General features: G+C 34.7%; 1 protein-coding gene across 2 annotated transcripts in view; it reads left to right on the forward strand.

Annotated features, from left to right (window-relative positions):
• The first annotated feature begins 2,146 nt into the window (after positions 1-2,146).
• Positions 2,147-23,346, forward strand: part of LOC130902314 (E3 ubiquitin-protein ligase MYCBP2) — a 167,842-nt gene continuing 146,642 nt past the window's right edge. For both annotated transcript variants that reach the window (XM_057814371.1, XM_057814372.1), the window contains exons 1-15: positions 2,147-2,426; positions 3,642-4,308; positions 4,363-4,680; positions 4,740-5,126; positions 5,182-5,353; positions 6,198-6,548; positions 10,139-10,406; positions 13,013-13,193; positions 15,235-15,394; positions 16,693-16,841; positions 16,908-17,081; positions 19,450-19,714; positions 19,769-20,550; positions 21,087-21,809; positions 22,979-23,218. In XM_057814371.1, the coding sequence (XP_057670354.1) occupies positions 2,356-2,426; positions 3,642-4,308; positions 4,363-4,680; positions 4,740-5,126; positions 5,182-5,353; positions 6,198-6,548; positions 10,139-10,406; positions 13,013-13,193; positions 15,235-15,394; positions 16,693-16,841; positions 16,908-17,081; positions 19,450-19,714; positions 19,769-20,550; positions 21,087-21,809; positions 22,979-23,218 (4,908 nt within the window). In that variant the 5' untranslated portion in view covers positions 2,147-2,355. The remainder of the gene's footprint in view (positions 2,427-3,641; positions 4,309-4,362; positions 4,681-4,739; positions 5,127-5,181; positions 5,354-6,197; positions 6,549-10,138; positions 10,407-13,012; positions 13,194-15,234; positions 15,395-16,692; positions 16,842-16,907; positions 17,082-19,449; positions 19,715-19,768; positions 20,551-21,086; positions 21,810-22,978; positions 23,219-23,346) is intronic.

Consider the following 23,346-nt stretch of genomic DNA (forward strand, 5'->3'; position numbering starts at 1 on the left):
GAAGATATTTTGATCAGTGTAAATTAGTTGAACACTCCACTAAAAAATTCAATAACTTACAAATTATAAAATAACATCTTAAAGCTTTCGGTTTATTTTTTCTGCTTTGTCATTTCTTAAAGATTTATTTCAACGCTCAAAACGTCTCGGAATCCATTCCACTTGGGTTTACGACTAACGCTCTGGACTAAGTGGAACGGGAAAGATCGTGGTAGTGAACGTAATTGCCGTGTGTGCTTAGTGGAATGTACTCTACGGCAATATAAGAAAACAGCTGATCTACGTCAAACTGGTGGCCGTGGGGTAAACCATGGATTCTTTGGTATATGCGCGTGTAAGCTTTTCTTGGTTTTTCCGATAGTCAGAATTATTTTATGTTGTGGAAAGAAGTCCATAGATAATTTTTTTTAGTCGGCCTGCAATTATTTACAAAATTTAGGACATTTGCATTTGTTTTGTGTCTAAATTACTGGAGATTTTTAGACATTAATTTCCATTGTTGCATTCAAGTTTATCTTAAATGAGAAAGTGATAACCCAGTGGCAGCTGAAAGGTACAAGGACAAAGTTAAAGGTTTTGGTAGAGCTCACTCCTTTTCATTAGATGAGCTTTAGTCAAAATCCTTCTCATTTTCTACAGGTTTCCAATATTGTTGTGTTTTAAATTATAATGTCCGCTTGTCTACACTGAGCAAAAACTGCGTAATGGGAAAAATCAACAAAGCCATGTGTCTGAGAGGAAATTTCGCGCTTCTTTCAGAACCAACTCTCAAGCATTTGTTTACTCCACATCAGCTGATTTTGACAATTCGTTAGATTGCTCAATTATATAGTCGTAGACAATGAAAGAAGAGTCCTTCTTTGTCTCAGATCAGCTAAAGAATGGTTTAGTTTGTTTTTTGAACTTTGAAAGTTATTTCCTCCGAATAATTGTATTATAAATAATGAACAACGTGATTTATACGTTACTGAGGCTTTTATTTTTTATACTTTTTGACATATTAGTTCTAAAATTTCGTGTAATAATTGCCTGGGCTGATAAACTACTCAATAATAATTATTAAAACCCTTAAGATCCATTACATAACTGATTGAAGGTATATAAATTATGTTTTAGTGGGTTATTATTCATTCGAAATTTGTATTTGAAAATAAAGCACAATAAAAACGAAATAACACTAAAAATAGCTGCGAACTCTTCTCGTTCACAAATAACTGTGAGTCTTCTTTTTTTTATCAAGAGGATAACATTTTACTAATCAACTACCAGATTATCAGAATTTTTTTAACAATGTCTAAATTTCTTATGTTAAATAGGTTAGAAATCACCAGGTCTTCAGTGAAAGAGAATCTTATTGGTATTCGTTGAATAATAGTATTGCAAACTTCCAATCCTTCCCATTTTTGAGGATATACTATCAATTCGGCGTTTTTTAAGCCCATTGCAAAATCCTATGTGAAAATTACGACTCCAATTCTTCAATTATATTATCAATTTTTTGTGAACTGTTTTTTATATTTTTCAAAATTTCTTAAATACTGTTTAGCCTTGATTATATTTTTAGCGCATAACCTCAAATATTATGAATTGACGTAAATCGACATAAATCAACGTGAATAGGCATCAACCTCAATTGACAATATACGTCAAATGGCTTCAGTGGACGTCTACTCCTTGCATTTGAGGTTATTTTTCATTTGATAAACCAATTATTATGAGAATTGTTAAGAAAAAATTATGAAATAAAGGAAATTATTAATATTTTTCTTGTTTTATTTTCATGGAAACTTCGTTTTATAAATTAATATGATTGCTAAAAACGGTAAAAAATGCGCCGAGAAAGCGACGATTTTTTTACTTATTTATATTCTATCGAGATGAGGCATAATTTGTGAAAAATTGTCAACAAATCGCTCCAATCATTCGCTCTTTTCGGAAACTTTTTTACTCACAATATAAAGCTTTACTATTGATTGTCTACAGTACGATTGTTCAAATTTGTTCACCCTATATATAAATGCAGTAAACTTTACCCCTGACATAAGATATCGATCCAAATACTCGGAAAGGGGATGAAATATGAATCATTCATGGAATACACGGAACCTAATGTAAGATTGCCGGTTGTTGGTGTACATTTCAAAAATTTTAAACAAAGTAGATCATCAAATTATCAATAAATGATATTAAATTTTCATATATTTGAAATATTAACGTGAGAATTGTTATTACGTGGATTAATTCTGTTTTATCGATTTTATGATAGAAGGAAACCCCTAGTGATACATACGTTCGTAGTTTTCATGAAAATCAATACCTACTGTTGTCGAATTGAAATAAAACATTTTTTGGAGAATGTTACCGGATTCAGAAGATTTTCATATTATTTTTCACGAGGCATATAAAGTTCTTCCAGAGCATTCCAAGTAAGTAAACATTTTTTTAATTACTTATACGAGATTGTCGAATGTCTATTTATAAATACCTCTTTGACATTGACATTGTGTTTATGTAAAATATTTCCCACTTCGATTTAAAAGGTGTTTTATCACACATATGTCTTTATTATTATATCATTTAAGGAAAGATATACGGTTGCATTTGATACTTATTAAAGTTTCGTAAAGTTCTGCTGACAAATTCTGCTTTTTAAAAAATGAAAATTGGAATAAATCTTCAACAAAAAATTTAGTTTTGCGAATAAAACACTCGTGAGTAAAAAATCGATTCAGGCGATACCTCTGTAATCGCAAGTCACTGGCAAAAAAAAATAATAAAATATTGTAATGTTTCTAGCTCTCACAGTTCCTCCAGTAACTACCCTTTATATATGCTAGTTTACAATAATGCTAATTAGGGTTAAGTCACCCTTATAAACGGTTATCTACCTGACCCACCATAATCAGTTAGCCATAAAACGTCAACCAATACACATCAACAGCAAATAACAATTCTACCTGAAAATGGACACAACAAGTGATGAAAATGCTCAAGTGGTCAACCTATTTTGACAAGGCCATAGTCAACTTGCGCTTAACAAGAATCAATCTGCTGTTTCCAGAGTTTACCGCCGTTACCAAGAGACTAGTAACTTTAATTGCAGACGCGGTTCCGTACGAAAAATGTGCACATCCCAGAGAAATAACCGATTCAATGTCAGCACAACGCTGAGAAATTTTGCCCTCGCTCCTCATTAACTCCAACAAGAGCTCAGAGAAGCCCGAAGAGTGACTGTAACTGCCTGAACAGTCAGATACAGATTTAAGGCAGTTAACCTTGAGCTAAAAAAGCCAGTTTTCGGTCCCAAATTGACCCCAGTCCTGTTCTCTTCTCAAACGAAAGCAAAGTGTTCGTGCATGGTAGCGGAAGAAGAGGACGAGTCTATAGAAGACCTGGAGAAAGATTCGCACAGTGTTACAGAAAAAAGGCTCTTGGAGGAGATTTATAGATGGTTTTGACGATCATTTCAATGGAAACAAAAACCGCGTTGGATTTCATTGCAAGTAATCAACTTGCTTCACTTATAACTATCCATTTATTTTTTGATATAATTTCATTCTTAAAAAGCACAACTGACTTCATAGATCCAATCCTCTTCTTTCAAAATCCCAGAAAAATTGTAAATTAATGAAATATTTTAGGAAACGCCTGGAATGGAAACGTTTGAAAAAGAAATCATCCAAAGCTCGTAACAAACAGAAAAGCAAGCTAGATTCGCCCTGCGAAAACGATCTACAGTCGGCGCCGGAAATAGAGCTACCAGGGAATGCATCAGCGTTCGCTGTATTTGCTTCAATCCGTTTAGCTGTTCTAGACAGATGGATGAAACAAGCCAGTCAGGAATACTTGAACAGCAGTTGTAGTGCACCCAGTCAAGATCAGAGCGAAATAGAAAGTGATACTGAGGATAATTCACAAAGCACATGCTTTACAGCTATTAAAGTCTCAAAAATAGTTGGTTTAGGTTTAAGATCAGTGTTTGAATTGATAAAGGAAAGTCGAATAACACATCCGGTGTTATGTACGAAAGCTTTGACTGCTTTGTTAGATGTTTTGCAAGGACAGGTTCCAGAAGCTCTAAAATGCGAACCACCAGATGTAATAGATTCTTTATTTGAGCTGTTATTGGATCTGGCGACTCTGCACGGACCTGAAAGCTCGGTAGCTAATGACGGAAGCCATTTTACAGCTGTAGCTTGTGCTTGTTTGTTATCACTCGTTGTTGTAAAAGGGGATACTGGAAAATATCTATCAGCTTCTGCAGCTCTGTTGATGTGTCCAAGAGCTCTGTCAACACAAAATATCCAGGTGAGTTATGTGTGGAGTTGATAGAGTACTGAGGACTCAATTTTTTGTTTTTAGATGCCGGCTGTTTTATCAGCTCTTCAAAAAAGTGTACACGGAGTATTATTGGGTAAAACTATAAGACCAGACTGGATAACGCATGGTGTTTCAAATGCTGCAAAGATCAATTGTTTTCATATCAAATTTCCTACTGAACTTAACACTAATCTGTTAAAAGTGAAATCATTAGCTTACGATGGTCAATATTTATATCTTTTTACATCTAAAGGTTTGTTTAAAGTTGGTAGTGGCTACGGAGGGACATTAAAAGGTTATGTTGTGCTTTGGAAACCAGATTTTTATCCAAATGAAAACGGTAGTTTGGTATTTTGTAACGTAAGTGGAAAATTGTATGAGTTAATTGAATATTCTTCAGAACGTTATTATTTTTATAGGGAAATTTGTATTTGAAATTATGCGGACGTAGAGGAGGTGAATTTTTGATAGTTGAAAGAACAAATCTTTTGATATCTGGTTCGGTGCCTTTACACAATAGAGATTCTTCGTCCAATGTAGTTTTTTCTGATGGTGATTATTTAGGAGTCATATCACCAGCTAAAGACGACGGATTTGTTGTGAGAATGTTGAATCAGAACATGTCACCAGCGGCATTAGTAAGCGAACTACCGCTAAAATTAGCAAGAAAATGTGTAGATGCGTTTGGGGTGTCTTCATTCGACGAAGAAAATGGTACTTACACAGTTAATACAGGTGGAGAAGAAGAAATTGCTACCATTTGCACGGGAAAAGAGTTTGGTTTAATTCGAACTATTTCTGGAAAGGTACGCGAAGATAAATTTTTATTTCTGTCGGTAGACATATTGATTTATTGTTCAGGTTCTGTATTGTGGAAAATCATCAGCACTTGGAATCAAACAGGCCGGAATTAGGACTGGAAAATGGTCCGAATTGATTATAACTAAGGCACCAAAAATTAATCAGATTGCTATTGGACATGACGGACTACACGCAGTGTTATTAACAGATGAGGGATCGGTATTTTTCACAGGTTTGTGTATTTTTGTTAGATTGATTCCAATTTTTTTCAGTAATGAAATACGAGAATTGTCCGAAAAATACGTGTTAAAGTTGAATCACAACTTTATTTATACAATTAGTCATGTATTACAATATGGTCTATGGCAATAAATTCCATGTGAATAATTCCCTTAGAATAAAAAAAAAAAACAATTAACGTTGTCTTCATATTGGACCTTGATTTTAGCGACATTTTTGTTCTTGGTTATCTTGTTAGCTTCTATACCTTGCTTTGAGATTTGAACCATAAATAGAATTTGTGAAACCAGGACTCGTCTCCAATGATGACTCGGTTGAAAAAGTTGAAAAGTTTTTGTATCAGAATTTCATGAACGATTGTTTTTGTGATTGACAACTCGTCAAGTATCATTCTGACTGTCAATCTATGGTATTTAAGAGCACAAGCCCGAATTCGTTTAACATTGGACGAGAGTCTCCTTCCACTTCTTCTCGGATTTCCCGAAACCTTGTTCGCGGTTGGTTCCTTCAGAGAATTGTCTCCGTAAACTTGTTTTAAACTCTTAAAAATCTCACGTCAATTCTTGCTTACCTCTGCAAGAAACTTGATGTTGATGCGCTGCTCCTCACCAACAGCACATGCAGCCGTTCACTCCTACTTGCACGCAGAATGCTCTGACTCAAACTCAGAATTGGTGGGGCTAGCTACAGCAGCAGTGAAGCTTGGCTTGCAGCCTGTAAAATGAAGTTATAATTCAACTTCTATATGAATTTTCCGTACCAACCTCGTCATTGATTCATGATTAATATACGATACGATTTGTTGGTGCTAGTTTTTTACAAATATGTAATTTTAGGTACAGCTCGTCGAGGAGAAGACGGCGATCAAAATAAAATTCGACGTCAACCGAAACCTGTTAAACCGAAGAAAATGATAAAAGTAGACGGACAACATATAGTTTATGTTGCTTGTAATAACGGCACTACGGCTTTAATAAATAAAGAAGGCGAACTTCTTATGTTTGGGAAGGATACAACGCATGCTGATCCGATAACGGGAATCGTCGGACATTTGAAAGGAGAATTCGTAACGCAAGTGTCCTTAGGAAAAGCACACGCTGTATCTTTAACTAATAAAGGACATATTTATACGTTTGGTATTAATAACAAGTTTCAGTGCGGGAGAGAATTTAATATGGCAAAAGAAGGTAAGAAAAAATTACACTGGTCGACAAAAAAAGTTTTTTTTTGTAGTAACACAAGAATGAATAGCATATTGTGATAAAATGGACCTATATAAATACGAAAAAATTAGAAAAATTAAATTGTAACACGTAAAGTTTTTATGTTACATTTATAGAACCATATACATTGGTAAAATATTTAATATTTATTAAAATTATAATTTTACGTTTTTTACATCGTATTTATTGACAAAATTATGAAAAAAATCACTTTAAATGTTTTACTTTTCATTTTATGAGGGGTTGCACTTTCTCTTTATAAAAACCAACAGTAATCACCCATCATACCGAATCCCAACGTCCTTGATACCGAATTTCCATTCTCCTAATATCTTGGAGGAACCTTTCACTCTGCGTCAACGACGCGGAGCGGAGTTCGGGCAAGCGGTCAAGTGCGGAAAGACACTTTACGCATTAGTTAGGAACATTATGTTTTCTACGACCGTATATACAACGACCCATTTTTCAAAAATTATTTTATTCCAACAAACATAATAATATACAAAACTTTAACTAAAAACTACTAAGTATTATAAATATTAATATTGAAAACACAGTTTGTTGCATTCTGTAGACTAGTAAGAATTGCCGGTCCAATGGAGTTATTTGGTTTAATGTGGTTTAATTTTGAAGAAGATTGTATTTATTCGGTCACTTCCAAGACGTTTTGAACAACTTTGACGTTTTAGTAACAATTACATGCCTGGGTTGTCATAGCAAAAATGAATTTCCAGTGACATTCGAGCACCAAGGGATTTGTAGGCGTCTAGAAGTTTATCAACTAACTGTTGGTAGTTTGGCAAATTGTTGCCCAAAAATCCCCTCACTACACTAAAAAATGCCTTCCATGCTCTAAGTTCCTGTCTGGTAAGCTTTTCCGCATAACTGTCATCATTCAGCAATTTCCTTATTATTATTTTATATAGATTTATCATTATCAAGTCCCTTCAATAGACCATCAATATCCGTACACGCATACACAACGAATTTTCCATACTGTAGAATGCAGAAAATGTAGTTTTTCTTTTTCTAAAGGTTATAATTTTTGTCTCTTCGGCTAACAAGTTCCATTCTTTAAGACAGGTAGCAAGTTCAGACTGTTGCTTTGATAACCCCAAATTACGTGCTAAATCGCTTTGAACAATCAAATGTGACTCGCCGGAACTGATACTTGGAGTAAAAATATGGTCGGTGTATTGTTCTTCGGAGCTTTCCGATGATACGTTGTCTCCAGAATCTTCTAAAAAATATTTTGCGGATCTAAAGGCGCTATCGCCACTGGTAAATCTTCGTTATTGGGAACAGGTCCTATAGCAGACGGCAAATTTTGATACTCGATCTTGTGCTTTCCGTTCTTAGAATAACCTTCAGTCTTTGTTAGACAAAATAGCAGTCGTCAAAATGGTTAGTAGTTTCCCGCCATACCATTGGAATTGCAAAGGCTTGCTAAAACTAACACAGCACGCATGAGGGGCCCACTTCTTGTCTTCGTCTCCAATTAAAGTACCAAAATATTTGAAAATTTTTCGGAAAATGGCCTGGTTTGCGTTTCACCATAAATTCGCTACAAATATAGGAAAATTTGTCAGGAGAAGTTTTGAAACTACGGCGCATTTGATTCAACATTTTCGTCTTTATAATCACTTTTTGCTCTATGAACAGAGAACCAATTACTATGAAACTCAACAGAATACTAATTTTTAATGTTGTTCTGAATAATACAGTATTTTTTCGGCCATAAAATTTACTGATATTAACCGCCCATTTATAAAATTACCTACCTGCTAATGTAAACAGGGATAATTAAGCTATTAGAAAGTGGTACGTGTTAGAGCTTAATAAATATTTTTTCTTTTATTGCACGGGTATTTTCGGTTTAAAAAAAAGGTCTCTCTCGTTTACGAAAATCTTGTCGGCCAGTGTCATTTAACACTTTCAATTGCAAAAAATAGTTTTTTGGTTTGTTTGAGGATAACAATTTTAGAGCATCAAAACAAAAGTTTTAATGACATTAAAGTAGATTATTGGATTTACGAAATTGGATATGCTTCGAAAATATTTATTTTTAGGGGCTGATTAAATAAGGTTTAGATGTATTTACGAAAATTCGAGGTGGAAAATAGAAAACTTATATTTTTTGAATAGCGAGTACTGTTGTATCTACAATTATTATTGTGGCACTACTGATTCGATCAAACTAAAATTTAATCTGTCACTGTCAAATTATTATTATTATCAATCGATTTAGTTTCAACATGTATAAGACGTTTACATAACCAGCGTCTTTCCAATCAATTGATGAAAAATAATTTTTCAATTCTCGATTTAACTGTTTTATCTTTAACTAATACCATCAATTCTTTCATTAGAGGGCAAACTGCTGGTAATGATGCTCGACTAGATAATGTTTATCGTATCTAACAGTCTCGAGTGATGCCTTTCCTTAGCCTTAGTGCTCGAAACAAACGTCGAACGTTACTTGGAACAGGGTGGTTATTGATATTTCTTTTCTACTTTGGTACCTTTGTCATTGATGTCTTTCCGTTGGCACGTTAGAATTTGTTTTCACATCTCGCTTACCGTATTCCAGTTATCTTGCTTATCATATTTTCTCATGGCTATTAGTAACCAAGAAGTTTTTCATTTTTTCTGTTCACCTCAAGCATTCGAAAACAGAGAAAGCAGGAAAAATAAAATCACCCTACAATGGATTCCGGGACGCACCAAAGCGAAGGGAAATGATAAGCTCGCTAAAGCGGGGGCAGACAAGCCCTTCGTGGGATCTGAACCCTTCTGTGCTATCAGCTACAGAGCAATGGAAAAAGCACCGAAAAAGAAGGTAGATAGGAGCAAAATCAATTATTGAGACAACCCACAAGGGCTGAGATAGGCAAAGATTCTTTTGGGGAGTAAAACAACTTACTAATACTAACAGGAGTTCTGTAGTGGCACTGTTGCCTCAACATACACCTGAAGACGCTAGGCCTAGCAGATAATGCGTGCAGATTTTGTTGCACAGAAGACGAAACCTCTATCCACATTCTTTCGAAGTGTGGAACTCCAGAGCACTACATCTGGAAGCGTATGAAATAGAAGACTAGAAGAATAGAAGATCTCTGGCAATTAAAGCCATCCCACACTCTACATTTTTTGAAAAAAGTGAGATTGATGGCTGTAAACATAGGGTTCTCCAATATCGCAGCCAGAAAGGGGGACAATGTATACGAGACCCCAAATCCATACATACAGCAGCTTCTGCCAACCCAATAATAGATTTTCTAGAGAACCAGTTGCCTCATGAGTAGTTTCCGTGTAGAAATAACATCCCTAATTGTTTCTTAAACATTTAGGAACGAGGAATTTTTATTGACTCACCTCCACATAACATTAGAAAAAGATACGATACATTTTTATAATAAATGAATATTTTCAGTTTCTTTGTATAATTATACGTATTATTTGTAGAATCTTTTAGAAAGGATCATGTACAATTAGTGCTCTATATCTTCCTCATTTTATTGTTTTATTAATAATTGTCCCAATAATCATTTTAGAGAATTTGGCTAACGTAGTTGCTATGGATACGTGCGGAGTTCAGGAAGAACAAGACTTGATCGATGAAATGCAATCTGAAAATCAGAAAGAAACTGAAAACATACCTGGTGTGTCTGATGTGAATATGGGCGATTCCCATAATATTTGCCCACCAGGAATGCATGCCTGGCACGACGACATGTGTATGATTTGTACAGTTTGTAGAGAATGTACTGGATATTCCATTAGTTGTTTATCGTCCATTAGCGTCGATCGCAATCCTGGACAGTAAGTAGTTTCTTATCTTTTAACCTTTTCACTGCTAGTATTAATTTATCGATAAATTCTGAGATCCATTAGAAAGCGTTTACTGGACTAATTTAGTCAGTTGCGGCAGTCAGATGCTGAAAATCTTGTGCCCTACTTTAAGGGTGGTTCGCAAGCACGGAACTTTCGTCTAGACCTTCTAAAATAGGCCAAAGCCGGAAAAGCTTGACTGGCCCGACAATAACAGGCTAGAATAGTCTATAGGGTGGTTATTGATTCAATTATAATCAATGATCCGATTCCGTGGTCTCAATCTGCCTACATATTAACATAAAATGATTTAAAAAATGAAAGATAATAAGCTTACAATCGAGAATACCGTGGACACTTGCACTATCACTGCTGGTCTTGAGCTACCAGTCGGTTATGGGAAAGTGGTGAATCGAGCAGAAACAAAACAATCAAGAAATATAGCCAATGAGCTTTTAAAAATCGGGACCCAATGAAGTGGGAGGCAGATAGCAGATAAGCTTGCTAAAAGTGGGAAGATAGTAGGAGAATGTCGTAGAAACCGTTACTGTGCTGCTAGCGATAGAATTGTTGAAAGATGGTCGAACAGAAGTTATTATAAACAAAATTCACGTAACATTCAATCTAGTATACCAATAAAGTGATCAATGGATATTATACTGTTGGCACAAGTCTGCAGTAATGGAAAATAATAACGGACAACAATCGCGAAGAGCTAAGTAAGAAGAAGAGACGACGGACTATTTGCTCTTTCGGTGCCCTGATTTGATTGAAAAACGACGTCAGATGGTGGGAGACGACACAGCACATTAGAAGAAATAATAGAATAACAAATAAATTTAATGAAAAACTCCATTGTAACCATGACTTTATTCATCGAAACAAACGGTGTTTGCCCTCTAGGGACTCGTTTCTTGGATGGGGTATTTTGTTTCTAATGTATTTTTGATTCTGGTGTTTAATGATGTACCAAAGTTTCATCCGATGTAATATACCGATAGGAAAAGTACGTTTGGACATATCCAAACATCCAATATATTTTCATATGTTTCGCCTTGCGTAATAAAGAAATATGTGAGAACTATAGAGCCATCACCCTGCTAAATATCGCCTACAAAATACTGACAAATTTAATAAATAAAAGGTTGAAGGAATTAGCAACTAGGGGATTATCAAAACGGTTTTAGACCAGGAAGATCAACTATAGACGCAATCCACACTATAGACCAAATGAGGAACAAACCTCCAAACAGAGGAATTAGAAATCCAAAAAAATTGAGAAAATTCATAGAAATAATACTAAATAAGAGTGACATTAAAATGAGATTCCAAGGTACAACATCAGATAAAACGCACACAAATAAAGGTGTTGAGCAGGGAGACCCAATGTCACCAACGCTATTCAATATAATTTTGGAAGGCATCGTGACAAACGCAGGACTACAAAATAAGAACTTTATGCAATACAGATAGTAGCAAACGCAGATGATGTAACGATCATAGCAAATGAACAGAGGGAATTAATGAAATCGATCAACAAATTAGAAGAAGAAGCAAGAAATTACGGACTGAAAATTCAATTTTGAAACAGTATCGACCTTTAACTATCTAGGAAAAACGGTGGGCCAAACAATTAGAGAGAGGATAAAGGATAGGATACGAAAGGGCTATCAAGTCTATGGAAGAAACAAGAACATAACCAAACAAAACAAAATAAAAATGTACAAAACCCTAATAAGACCAGTAATCATATATGCGATGGAAACAACAGTAATAAACAAAAGAGAAGAAGAAGAACTTAGAAGAACTGAAAGAAAGATAATGAGAACTATAATAGACCCAAACATAACAGGGGAAGGAGAAAGAAGAACAAAGGAAAACGAAGAATAGAGAGAGAACTGAGGAAGGATAATATAGTGAGATACATAAAAGCACGAAGGCTCAACTGGGCCGGGAAAATAATGAGAAGAAAACTAATTGAAATGATCAAAAGAATAACGCATTGGCCCATTGTGGCCAAGGAGAAGGGGCAGGCCGAGAAAGACTTGGAGAAACGAAATAGAGGAGGACATAAGAGCACTCAGTATAGAAAACTGGAGAGAAAAATGCCGGAACCAAAAAGAATGGAAAATAATAACAAAAGCAGCCAAAACAAACGACAAACTAGAAAGAAAATAAAAACTAGAAAACGAGGAGTATTCCTCCTCAAACAAAAAGGATTTAAAGTGCTAAAAACGATTGTTATAATTCACATGAGATTGAAAGGGTTGATGATGATGATGATGATGTTTCACCTTGCCACTTTTGCATATAAATCCATTTCCGGACTTTTATTCATGAAACTTTTTCTCGATATCCATTATTGTTTTTCTACGTGTAAAAAATAACGTTTAATTGGTACTAAAAATCCTCATATTTACCCAAAGACGAAAACAACATGTGTATTAAAACTAAATTATCTGTGCGATTTTGACGGATTATATCGAAGACATGGTGGAAAGTAATAATATGATCATCGTAGCGAAAATATTGTCAATGTCTAAAAATGTACTACTTTTGAGTACATTCTTAATATATCATACGTGACGGTTTTTTAGAGAATGCGGTTGTGGAGAAGGGGATAGTGGTTGTAGCATATGTGGTTGCTGTAGAATTTGTGCCAGAGAGGTAGTCGACAATTCAGAATTGGCGGATCTCGCTGGTATGATGCGTTTAGATCTTATATTCAGAGAAAAATCTGTAATACCACCCAGACAAAGAACCAAGCTACAAGAACAGGTAATAACTAATTCAATATTCTTTTAATAATTTCTTCTATAATGAAAAATAGTAACAATTGAAACTGTAGAATATTTGCATACTATACAATATTGGGTTTTTTTTATGAATATCCTATAAACGCCTACTAGTTAACAATCATTTTAGAATATAATACACTTCTTAAAAACGTAAAATTACAAATGGAGCATAGAGTTAATATCAAAGATAGAGGGGGCCAGGTATGAGATCTTGGAAATACAAAGAACATCGGCATACATTTCTGTATCTCTTTATACCTAAGTATCAGAAATCATTGTAATAGAAATATATCAATATGATAACTTTATTTTATTGTTTGGTTAGTATTATTTATTATTAGATTTTCAAAAATTACTACATACAATGTTACTTCTAGTACCTCCCAGAATATGTGTACAAAGTTTCATGATGATTCGTCAAGTAGTTTTTGCGTGAAAGCGTAACAAACATCCACGCTTTCATATTTATAATATTAGTAAGGATGGTCTTAGTTCGCGAAATTAGCGAAAACTGTATTAACATATTCAAATAATCAAAACTTTACTCGAATATGTTACAAAAAACTTAAAAATCTTAACTGCAGAAAAAATTCAAATTCTAAAACATGCACTTGATGATAAAAGTAATTTATGAAAGATTTATTTTGAACTGAACATACTGTTTACACTACCACTACACCAACATTCACAATTACACTGTCTGACGCGCGATTCGATAACCAAATAATCATCTTCAGAAATCGAAGACGATAACTTGATAAATTTTGAGTGTTGGTGTAGTGGTGGTGTAAACAGTGTGTGCAGTATGAATATCACCAACGGTTCGAGAAATTCGATCTTTTAGATTTTATTTTGGTTTTAATGGTTTAACTATTAGCCTTACAAGGGCATGTCGTTGGGATGAAGTCACTCAAAAATTGAAAACTGATGACATAGAAGATTTAAATACGGTCCTTTTCATAAAATTATTCGATTATCAAAGCTCTTGGAAATTTCACAGTCATAGAAGAATATGCGAAGCTTCGTCTGGCACGGACGAGAGCTGTTTCTTCTTAAATAACTTAAATAACAAACGTACAAAACAGCCCATGAGGATAAATACTTTCTTCAATTATATCAATCCGGAATTATATATAGGTTATTGTTCCCGAAGTTGATCTACGACTATTTCATTTAATGCAGGAGTATATCGTATATTCCTACATCGTTTCATACCAATCTAAACAATGCAGAAGGACTTTTTTTGTTTGTTCCTTCAGGACGCGCGCCGCTTTTTCTTTCACAGTTTCAACAGACTCAAATCTTGTTCCTTTTAATGCAAATTTGACGGAAAGAAGTAGAAGTCGTACAGTGCAAGATCTGGTGAATAAGGTGGTTGGTCTAACAGTGTTGTACTTATACAAACCTCTTGACGGACATTGCAGAATGAGCCACCAGTTTTACATACATTTTCGCATATAAATATTTTTATGTAAAATTTCCCTTACACATTTTTTGTCTCAATTCCTATAGATTGCACAATCGCACGAATACTTAGCGGACGGTCGCTATCAATTCGATTTAGACCGAGAGTTGACTAGAAACTTGGACAGCTTAGAGAACAGAAGAAATTTTTTCTGTTTTACCGATACTATCCGAGCTGTCCAACATAATTCCACCTAGAGCAGTATTTGCAAGACCTACTCGACAGGTCGACGTGGCTCATGAGCACTGCAGACGGCTAGAACGTCAGGACTCCTTTATTTAGAGAACTCCAGGTCTGCGAAATCATCTACCACTTGAAGACTATAACCTACAGAAGTTCAAGATCATATTCAAACGGCAGGCACCACTCGAACTACTCCAGCGAAATAGGGTTTTTCCTCTTGTGCTTACTTTTTATTTAAAAATATTTTTATACATGGGTTTTTGGAAATATGGTCAGATACTACATTAATTAATTATCTTTTGTAACCTAACTTTAATTTCACTTATCATAAGTTCTTATTATTATTATCGAATTATACGTTTTATGTATTTAGTTACAGACTCGCTTGGAAGAAAGGAAAAATAAAAGTAAAAAATCTCTCCAGGGTTGTAGCAAACAACTTCTCAAATCAAAATCTTTAAGACCCACCATCAACACGTCATCAACGCACAGACTCAATAATAGTACAAGGCAAAATAATGTCTTAGCAGCAGGTATATACCATTATATTTCATTGTTCTATTAAATTAAATTAATTAATTAATAATTAAATTAAATTAATTAATTAATAATTAAATTAAATTAAAAATTATTTGAAATCTTGGATGGATGCTAATGATCATAAAGTTAAAAGTGTTGTCAATATTAGAAAATCATTTTTTTGCCATTTTTTTTACTATTTTACCAAAAACCTGGTAGTTTATAGAAATTACAAAATTATGCCAATTGGCTGAAGCGTGCCATTAAAAAGATACACATTAAATTCAATTTAATTTTCAATTCATTACTCCCTTTAGTTATAAACTAGCAGATTTTCTGGTAAAGCAGTGAAAACCATATTACCTGAAAATGACACACCCTAGTGAATATATAGATGCAGAAATGTAGAGGAAAGTTTGTCATTTAGTAACTTTTACTTCAAATAATAACTTGTCTTGGGAATCAAGTTGATGGGGTTGGTTGTTGGAATATAGAGATCGGTTGAAGTAATTTGTATTGAGAGAGAAATATGCAACGTTAAAATGAACACTCTGTGTACACTACCACTACACCAACACTCACAACTATACTATTTGACGTGCATTTCGATAACCAAAATATCGTCTTCAGCGACTGAAGATAAACTAAAACCTAATAACTTGTCTCACTTGTTTTGTATTGAATTTTCCACCAATAAACCTTCTCCCTCGAAAATTAATAGCAGCGGAAAAACCTCCTTGGCGGAAATTTTCATATTGATTACTGAACTAGAGGAAGCGATAAGAAATTGGCCCTTCGTGATCGACAATACTCGACCAGAATCGCAGTGGTCGACCAAATGAGCTGAAGACTCCAGGAATATTGAAGAAAATCTGAATGATCGTAGACTGGAAGTCCGAAAGCTAGCAAACATAGTAGGCATTTCAAAAAGCGCATATCAACTGAAAATTTTGGCAAGAGAACGTGGGTTGATCACTTCATATTTTGGGATGCGCGAGGGATAATTTTCATTGACTATCTTGAGAAAGAAAAAAACTATTAACGGCTATTATAATGTGAACTAATTTCAACGTTTGAGCGAAAAAATCAAGCAAAAGCAGTCTCTTTTGGCTAAGAAGAAAGTGATGTAAATTGCTAGCTCAAGCACTCTTTTCATCAGATTTAGCCCTCTCGGATTATTATTTGTTCCCAGACTTTGAAAAAATGTATCGATGGTCGAGGTAATATCGACAGTTAATGCCTTTTGGGTTTTCTTTATTGGGTTGGCTACTTCTGGAACCATCATCTTACTAATATAATGATTATTTTTCAGTGAAAGAGCAACAAGGCTCCGATGTGGAAAGAGATGCTGCAAGAATTTCATGTTTACCCCCTGCAAAACTGAATTTACCAAGTGACAGTCCAGTGACACAAATTTCTTGTGGATTACACCATAGCATAGTGCTCCTACAAAACGGTCAAGTATGAATAATAATCACACACCATTCTCACCATATCATCGAATATATTTTTGGATGTTAATTACAGGTTTATACATTTGGTTCAAACTTGAATGGACAACTTGGTTGTGGTGATATATTAACTAAAAGTAGTGTGCAACTTGTCAGACTTCCTTGTAGTGCTATTCAAGTAGCAGCAGGAAGTAATCACTCCGTTGTATTGACGTCAAAAGGGGAAGTTTATACTTTTGGAAATGCTCAGGTGAGAGAAGAATATACTTTTATTTTTTTTTCGGAGTAATTATGCATGGGACAGATAACTAATCAACAAATCAATGTGTGTAGTTGTTTTCCAGGAAGATCTCCTGTTAAAGAGAAAATAACGTTACAAATAACTCGAATCCCTAGTACCCTCAAAACTAGTAGAAACGGGAATATATTGGATGGGGACGCAATGGCTTTTCTATAATCAATGGATCATCATAGCCCTCGGCTACCGACGTAGATTCCGTAATATTTGGTTCTGATTCTGCTAACAAAGAACAAAAGGATCTACGAAAACAATCTGCATATTGCTGACAGTTTAAGAAATTCGACAACAATAGAGGGAATTTCACCAAATGTGTTTATACTATCTGTATTGGCAGTGCATTTTTTATTCATGTATTCCAGGAAAAACGACGATGTTTGATAACAGAATGACTGTCTTTCGTTTTTGTGTTTGAAAGTTATATGACCAATGATTTATTTGTTATTTTGATATCTTCTACTAACAAATCACACAATTATTTACGCCGACAGGCACCAAATAATCCGAAAATAGTTGCAATCTCAACCATCATGGCTGCAATGTTCATTGGGTAAGGCATACTCTTATCTCCTTGGTGCCTTTTTTCTGTGTATTAAGAAATCAGCTGTCTCTCACTCTTGTTTACTTACTGCAACCTGTTGATTTGATAACCTATTGTTCTTTTATTATTTGAGTGTGTAATTAAGTTGAAAAGAAATGAGTTTCAAATGTTACAAAGAAATCATTTGAATATTTCCATAATGCACTTAATGTATGTACATGAATATGAGAAAGATAACATCAAACCAGAGAAGAAATGGGTATATTCCAAAATGTTTAATGAATATTTATCTTTCCTTTTGCCAATCAATGACACTTGCGATGTTTGTGACGAACTGGACTGCCAAATTAAAAGTGAAAAAAATGATGCAAAACTTAATGAGCTCAAATTACAAAAAGGAAATCACCTGAAAGAAGCTTCACTTAGGTATGAACTAAAGAGAGAAGACCAGTGCTACTGAAGGCTTTAGAGTTGTTATGTCTGATCTCCAAAAGTGCCTTCCAGCTCCAGATTTGCATTCCCAAAGCTTTTATTAAAGAAAAATTTGGAGATTAATTAGTACCACCGTGGATAAAACTTGGTGTATGATCTGAGATGAAATTACAGTCGGTTGAGGAGGAAAACTTAACAGTCTAAATAGATAACTGTAGTGACCAGGACAGGAATATCAACATGGTTTTTATGTATTTATGGCTGCCGGAAAAGGTTCCGACAGTAAAAGAAGTCTACCAAGCATGGTGTGATCGAAAGAGTGAAAAAAAAATTAAAAACCTCACTATTTTTACTACAAATGACTGGGCTAATTTTATTGTTTCATGCTTTAAAAAGAACCCATTTGTTGTGAGAGGGATGCTTCTCAAAGTCTTCTTATAATAATAAAGACGCCCCATTTATTTAAAGGAAGAAATATACCGACAATGTGTCATATTTAATATCACATGCAGTCTGGTTACAGTTTCGTAAAGGAGATATTAAGCTGTATTACAAAACCAGCTTCACTGAGGATATCTTCCAAACTGTTCATCTTAAAAGAGGAGGGGTAAAGGGATTTTATTACCAACTTCGATCGCACCAATCAGATTAACTAAAAGTACAGAGACCTCATTAACTTATTGCAATGGGTTCCTGAAGAAGAGAGATCGTTCTTTGAAAATATTCCGCATAGGGAAAAAGAATGTAAACCTTTTATACCAAAAAACATTTTGCATATTTAATTTTTTTAAATATTTATTTGAATAAATATTGAAAAGCCTGCTGTGTGGTATTTATAAACATACCTTGTCGTATAGTTAAGTCCTAAAACGATTTTAAGTACAGTTAAAAAAACGTCCAGTCCTAATTAAATAAGTCGTTGATTCTAAACGAAATACCTATGAATGGGTTAAGTATATACAAATTTAATAATTCCAATAATTACTTTATTGTGACTTACAGAAGCCAACTACGAGATAATTCCTAACACCTTTTTTTAAAAAAACACACATTTTTTATGCTTTTTATGATAACTATGCACTAGAATTTGAGTTTTTAATAATATAATTTAATTAAATCGGAATTCTGAACCTTGGCGTGGCAGCCAACGTGTTAAGAAATGAAAATTTCATGTTTCACAATACAAGGAAAACAACATCTCGATATTAAGACAACCTTTATACATCATTATTAGACATTATAATCGACGGGTCTCAGCATTTTACAGAAGAAAAATTCGTATCTGTATTTATTCAAACAGTACTTATTAGTATAAATATTAATTAGGTTAATTTTGATAATTTAAAGAAAGGGCAGTTGGGTAGAAGTCCCAACAACTCAATTTCCCAAGACGTAACCCAACCAGGAAACAGTTCTTCTTCTCGTTTTTCGAATCCGAGAACACCTTGGTTCAGCTTTCCTGGACCAATTCCGAATGTAGGCCCCAAACACGGTCGCAGAGCGACTTGGGTAGGAGCTTCAGGAGATCAAACTTTCCTCAAATTGGATGAAAGTTTGATAAATTCCGTCAGTATTGCAAAATCTACAGTAACAGCTAATAAAAATTCCATAGGTGAGTTTGTAGAAGTTTAGGTAGTGCTTTGCGCATGAAATAATTTGTTTGCAGTACTACTTCCAAACGAAGAAGAAGCCGCGAAGAACTTTAAATGCCTGGTTATCAATAAACGAGATGGAAACTGCAATTCTTTCAAATCTGCAGATCAAGTCGATTTTAGTAATAGAATAGTTTGTATGGATCCAATTTATAACGTCCTTTGGTCGTACAGCGTCATGAATAACGAATTTACTGCTTATAATGTCATAGCTAGTGAACTACAGACATTAAAAAATGTCAAGAGAGCCGAGAAATTCCTTGCTGATATACGAATTACGAAAGATATTAACATCAACGATAAATACTTGCAGCTAAGCTCCATTCTTTCACCAGAATTATCTTTACCAGTCACTACAAACTGTTATGTGACAAGATTCCAAGCTGCTATTAACCTCCTCTGTTGTTTGGATATTTTAACGATTTCACACGATCTACAAATTACTGCTGTTAATGAGGCAATCGATGAAAGATGCCACACATCTGGGAAACAATATTCAAAAGAAGATTTTCAGTCCGTCAATAGGTTCGAGAGTCATGGCGGAGGCTGGGGATATTCCGGACACAGTATCGAAGCTATAAGATTCATGGCGGATACAGATATTCTGCTTGGTGGGTTTGGTTTATTCGGGGGAAGAGGAGAGTACACTGCTAAATTGAAATTATTGGATATTGGACCGGAAGGAGGGGAACAGGAAATAGATGGAGATTTGCTAGCTGAAACCGAAGAAATACCTTACGAATGCGGTCCCAGGCAGAAGTTTCCTATATTGTTTGATGAACCAGTATTGTTGCAGGTGAATAACATTTTCATGAAGTATAAAACTAGTTTATATACAGGTTCTGTATATGTAAATCGATTAAAAATCACCAAACAATCACATGTCTATAACGCATAGATTAATCGCAAATTAACAATAAGTTTTAAGCCAATCAAAGCTTGTGGAACGTTTAAGTTCCTCCTTATCGAGCGGCCAAGAGAACTATAAAAGTATTTAGCTGCTGTCGCATTTTTGAACTTACCTTTGTTACTAAAACGTAATCGAAAGTTTTTCGGCGCATATTATTATCCATCGTTGATTTTAAGAAATTTATTCGAAGTATTTACATTCAATAATGGCTATTTTTTTTACAGGTAAGTTCAAAAATGCGGCAGCAGCTATATGCTTTTATGGCTGTCTCCACTGCTCGATAGGGAGGAACTTAAACGTTCCACAAACTTTGATTGGCTAAACCTTATTGTTAATTTGCGATTAATCTATGCGTTATAGACATGTGATTGTTTGGTGATTTTTAATTGGTTTTGAAAGACCCTGTATATTTGTTTTTATAGGCGCATCGTTGGTACGTGGCATGGTGTCGTATAAGCGGTCCCAGTAGTGATTGTGGGTCATCTGGACAAACGATGGTTACCACTGAAGATCAAATTTTATTCTACTTCAAATCATCAAAAAAATCTAATAACGGCACAGACGTTAACGCCGGACAAATTCCGCAATTACTCTATAAAATAATAACACCGGAAAATCAGTCGTCGCCTAGACAGAACGACATCATCGAACCCGTTTATATTCTATCGAAGGATTTCTCGCGCACTGTAACTAAAGAATGTTTTCAGAGTTTATCATCGCTCCTCCAATGGTCGTGGAATACTTTCAAATGGGGCATAATGGAAGGACAAACTCACAAAATATCTTACACCAGTCTTGAATTGGAACGTCTCGTTTATATAAGCAGAGCTAGTTTGAGGTTAATATGTACTTATACGAATGAAATATATCCCAGACATATAAATAAAAAGATCTTACTGGAAAATGTTCAATTAGCCGAATGTATAGGAGATGTGAGAACATTATTGAAACAGATCTTATCTGATAATATACCTATTGTGATGCAAAATAAGAAGTCTTGTAGAAGCAATAGCATCAGTATCGGTTTAATGAATCAAATTTTAGATGAGTCCCATAATACTTTCGTATCATGTTTCCATGCCTTTTATCCCACTGCTCATTTGAAATGGACCTGCCTATGTGATTTGCTTAGCGAATGTAATAAGGTAAGAAACAGTTTTATTCTTCATAAGACAAACAAAATATATTGGGCTAACAAAGGCCCACTGAACACCTTCCATCTTTAGGAATGATGGCCAACTGATTTTCCCCCGGGTTGGACAGTAGTCAGCCGAGCTAGGCCTACTTTAACCTTTGGCCCTTGAGATACGAGAATAGTCTCAGAAGTACCTGATCCAACAATGAAAACACAAAAATTTTGGAAGAAATATGTTTATTATTTCTACGTAATCTTTTTACATTTTTTCCAACGATATTCAATAAGTTCGATACCATTTTTATAATAAGAATAACATTAAATAATCCGAAGGGGCTAAATCTGGCGAATATAGTGCATGTACTAGCAATTCAAACTTTTATTCATTAATTTTTGCAATTGGAATAACGGATGTGTGAGCTGGTGCATTGTCTTGATGAAACAACACTTTCTTCTTAGCCAATTGCGGCGCCATGACCTTGCCTGCAGATGGAACGGTATTTGCCTTCTTTGGAGCCGGTTCTCCCTTTTCCGTCCATTGTTTTGATTCTTCTTTTGTTTCCGATGTGAGGTGATGGATCCACGTCTCATTCATGGTTATAAAATGGCACAAAAATTCGCCTTAATTTCTGTGAAACATTGCCAAGTACTTAATGGAAACATCTGCAAACGCGGTACCCATCTTGCGGACTACTTTATCATGTCCAAATTTTTAGTTGATATGTACCGTACTTTTTGAAACGCCCACTATGTATGCTAGCTCGCGCACTATCAGTCGACGATCATCCAGTTCTGCTTTTTGGATTTTGGTTAACATTTCTGGAGTCGCCACCTCATTTGGTCGACCACTGCGATACAGGTCTTCGCAGGTCATACGGCCTTGTTTAAATTCTGCTAACCAATATTTTACTGTTTATTTTGAAAGAGCTTTCTCACCCAGAATAGAAATCTAATTCAGCTTTTATATTGGTTGCGCAAAGGCATATCAAATAAATACTGAACAACATGGCGTCTTCAAATTTGAAGTATATGCTGTATAGATTGTGTAACAAATTAAAAATATGGTAAAATATTTGAACTATTTTTGGTTCATGACAATGTGCAGGTGCTTTATTCCTTTCATGTATTCCGCAAATTACAGTACATTGATAAAATTGATGTTTGTTATTTTGTTTGTAGGATGATGGTCAATTTATATACAACAACAGTCAGCGATTATTGAGTGCCGTTCTTTGCGCACTTTGCGCATCAAATGTACGATTAAGAAGTACTTTTCCATTAATCGGTCAAACCGTTTGTTCTGAGAGCGCTTTGCTGAGAGGATTAAGTCCTTCTGATAACACTGGGTTACCCATGATGAGTACCTCGGATTCTCACCATTATCCAGTTTTAGTTGAACAAATGAGTTATAAGAGTCAAGTTAGTATGAATTTGAATACATTATTTATTCTAAATGAAATTAACGTTTGAGGGTTATGTTTGGTGGAAATTATTTTAGGTTTTCCTAAACTAAGTCAGTTTATTTGAGCACTATTACTTCTTCTGTA

The sequence above is a fragment of the Diorhabda carinulata genome, chromosome X (genome assembly GCF_026250575.1).
Source record: "Diorhabda carinulata isolate Delta chromosome X, icDioCari1.1, whole genome shotgun sequence".
In the NCBI taxonomy this organism is placed as follows: Eukaryota; Metazoa; Arthropoda; class Insecta; order Coleoptera; family Chrysomelidae; genus Diorhabda; species Diorhabda carinulata.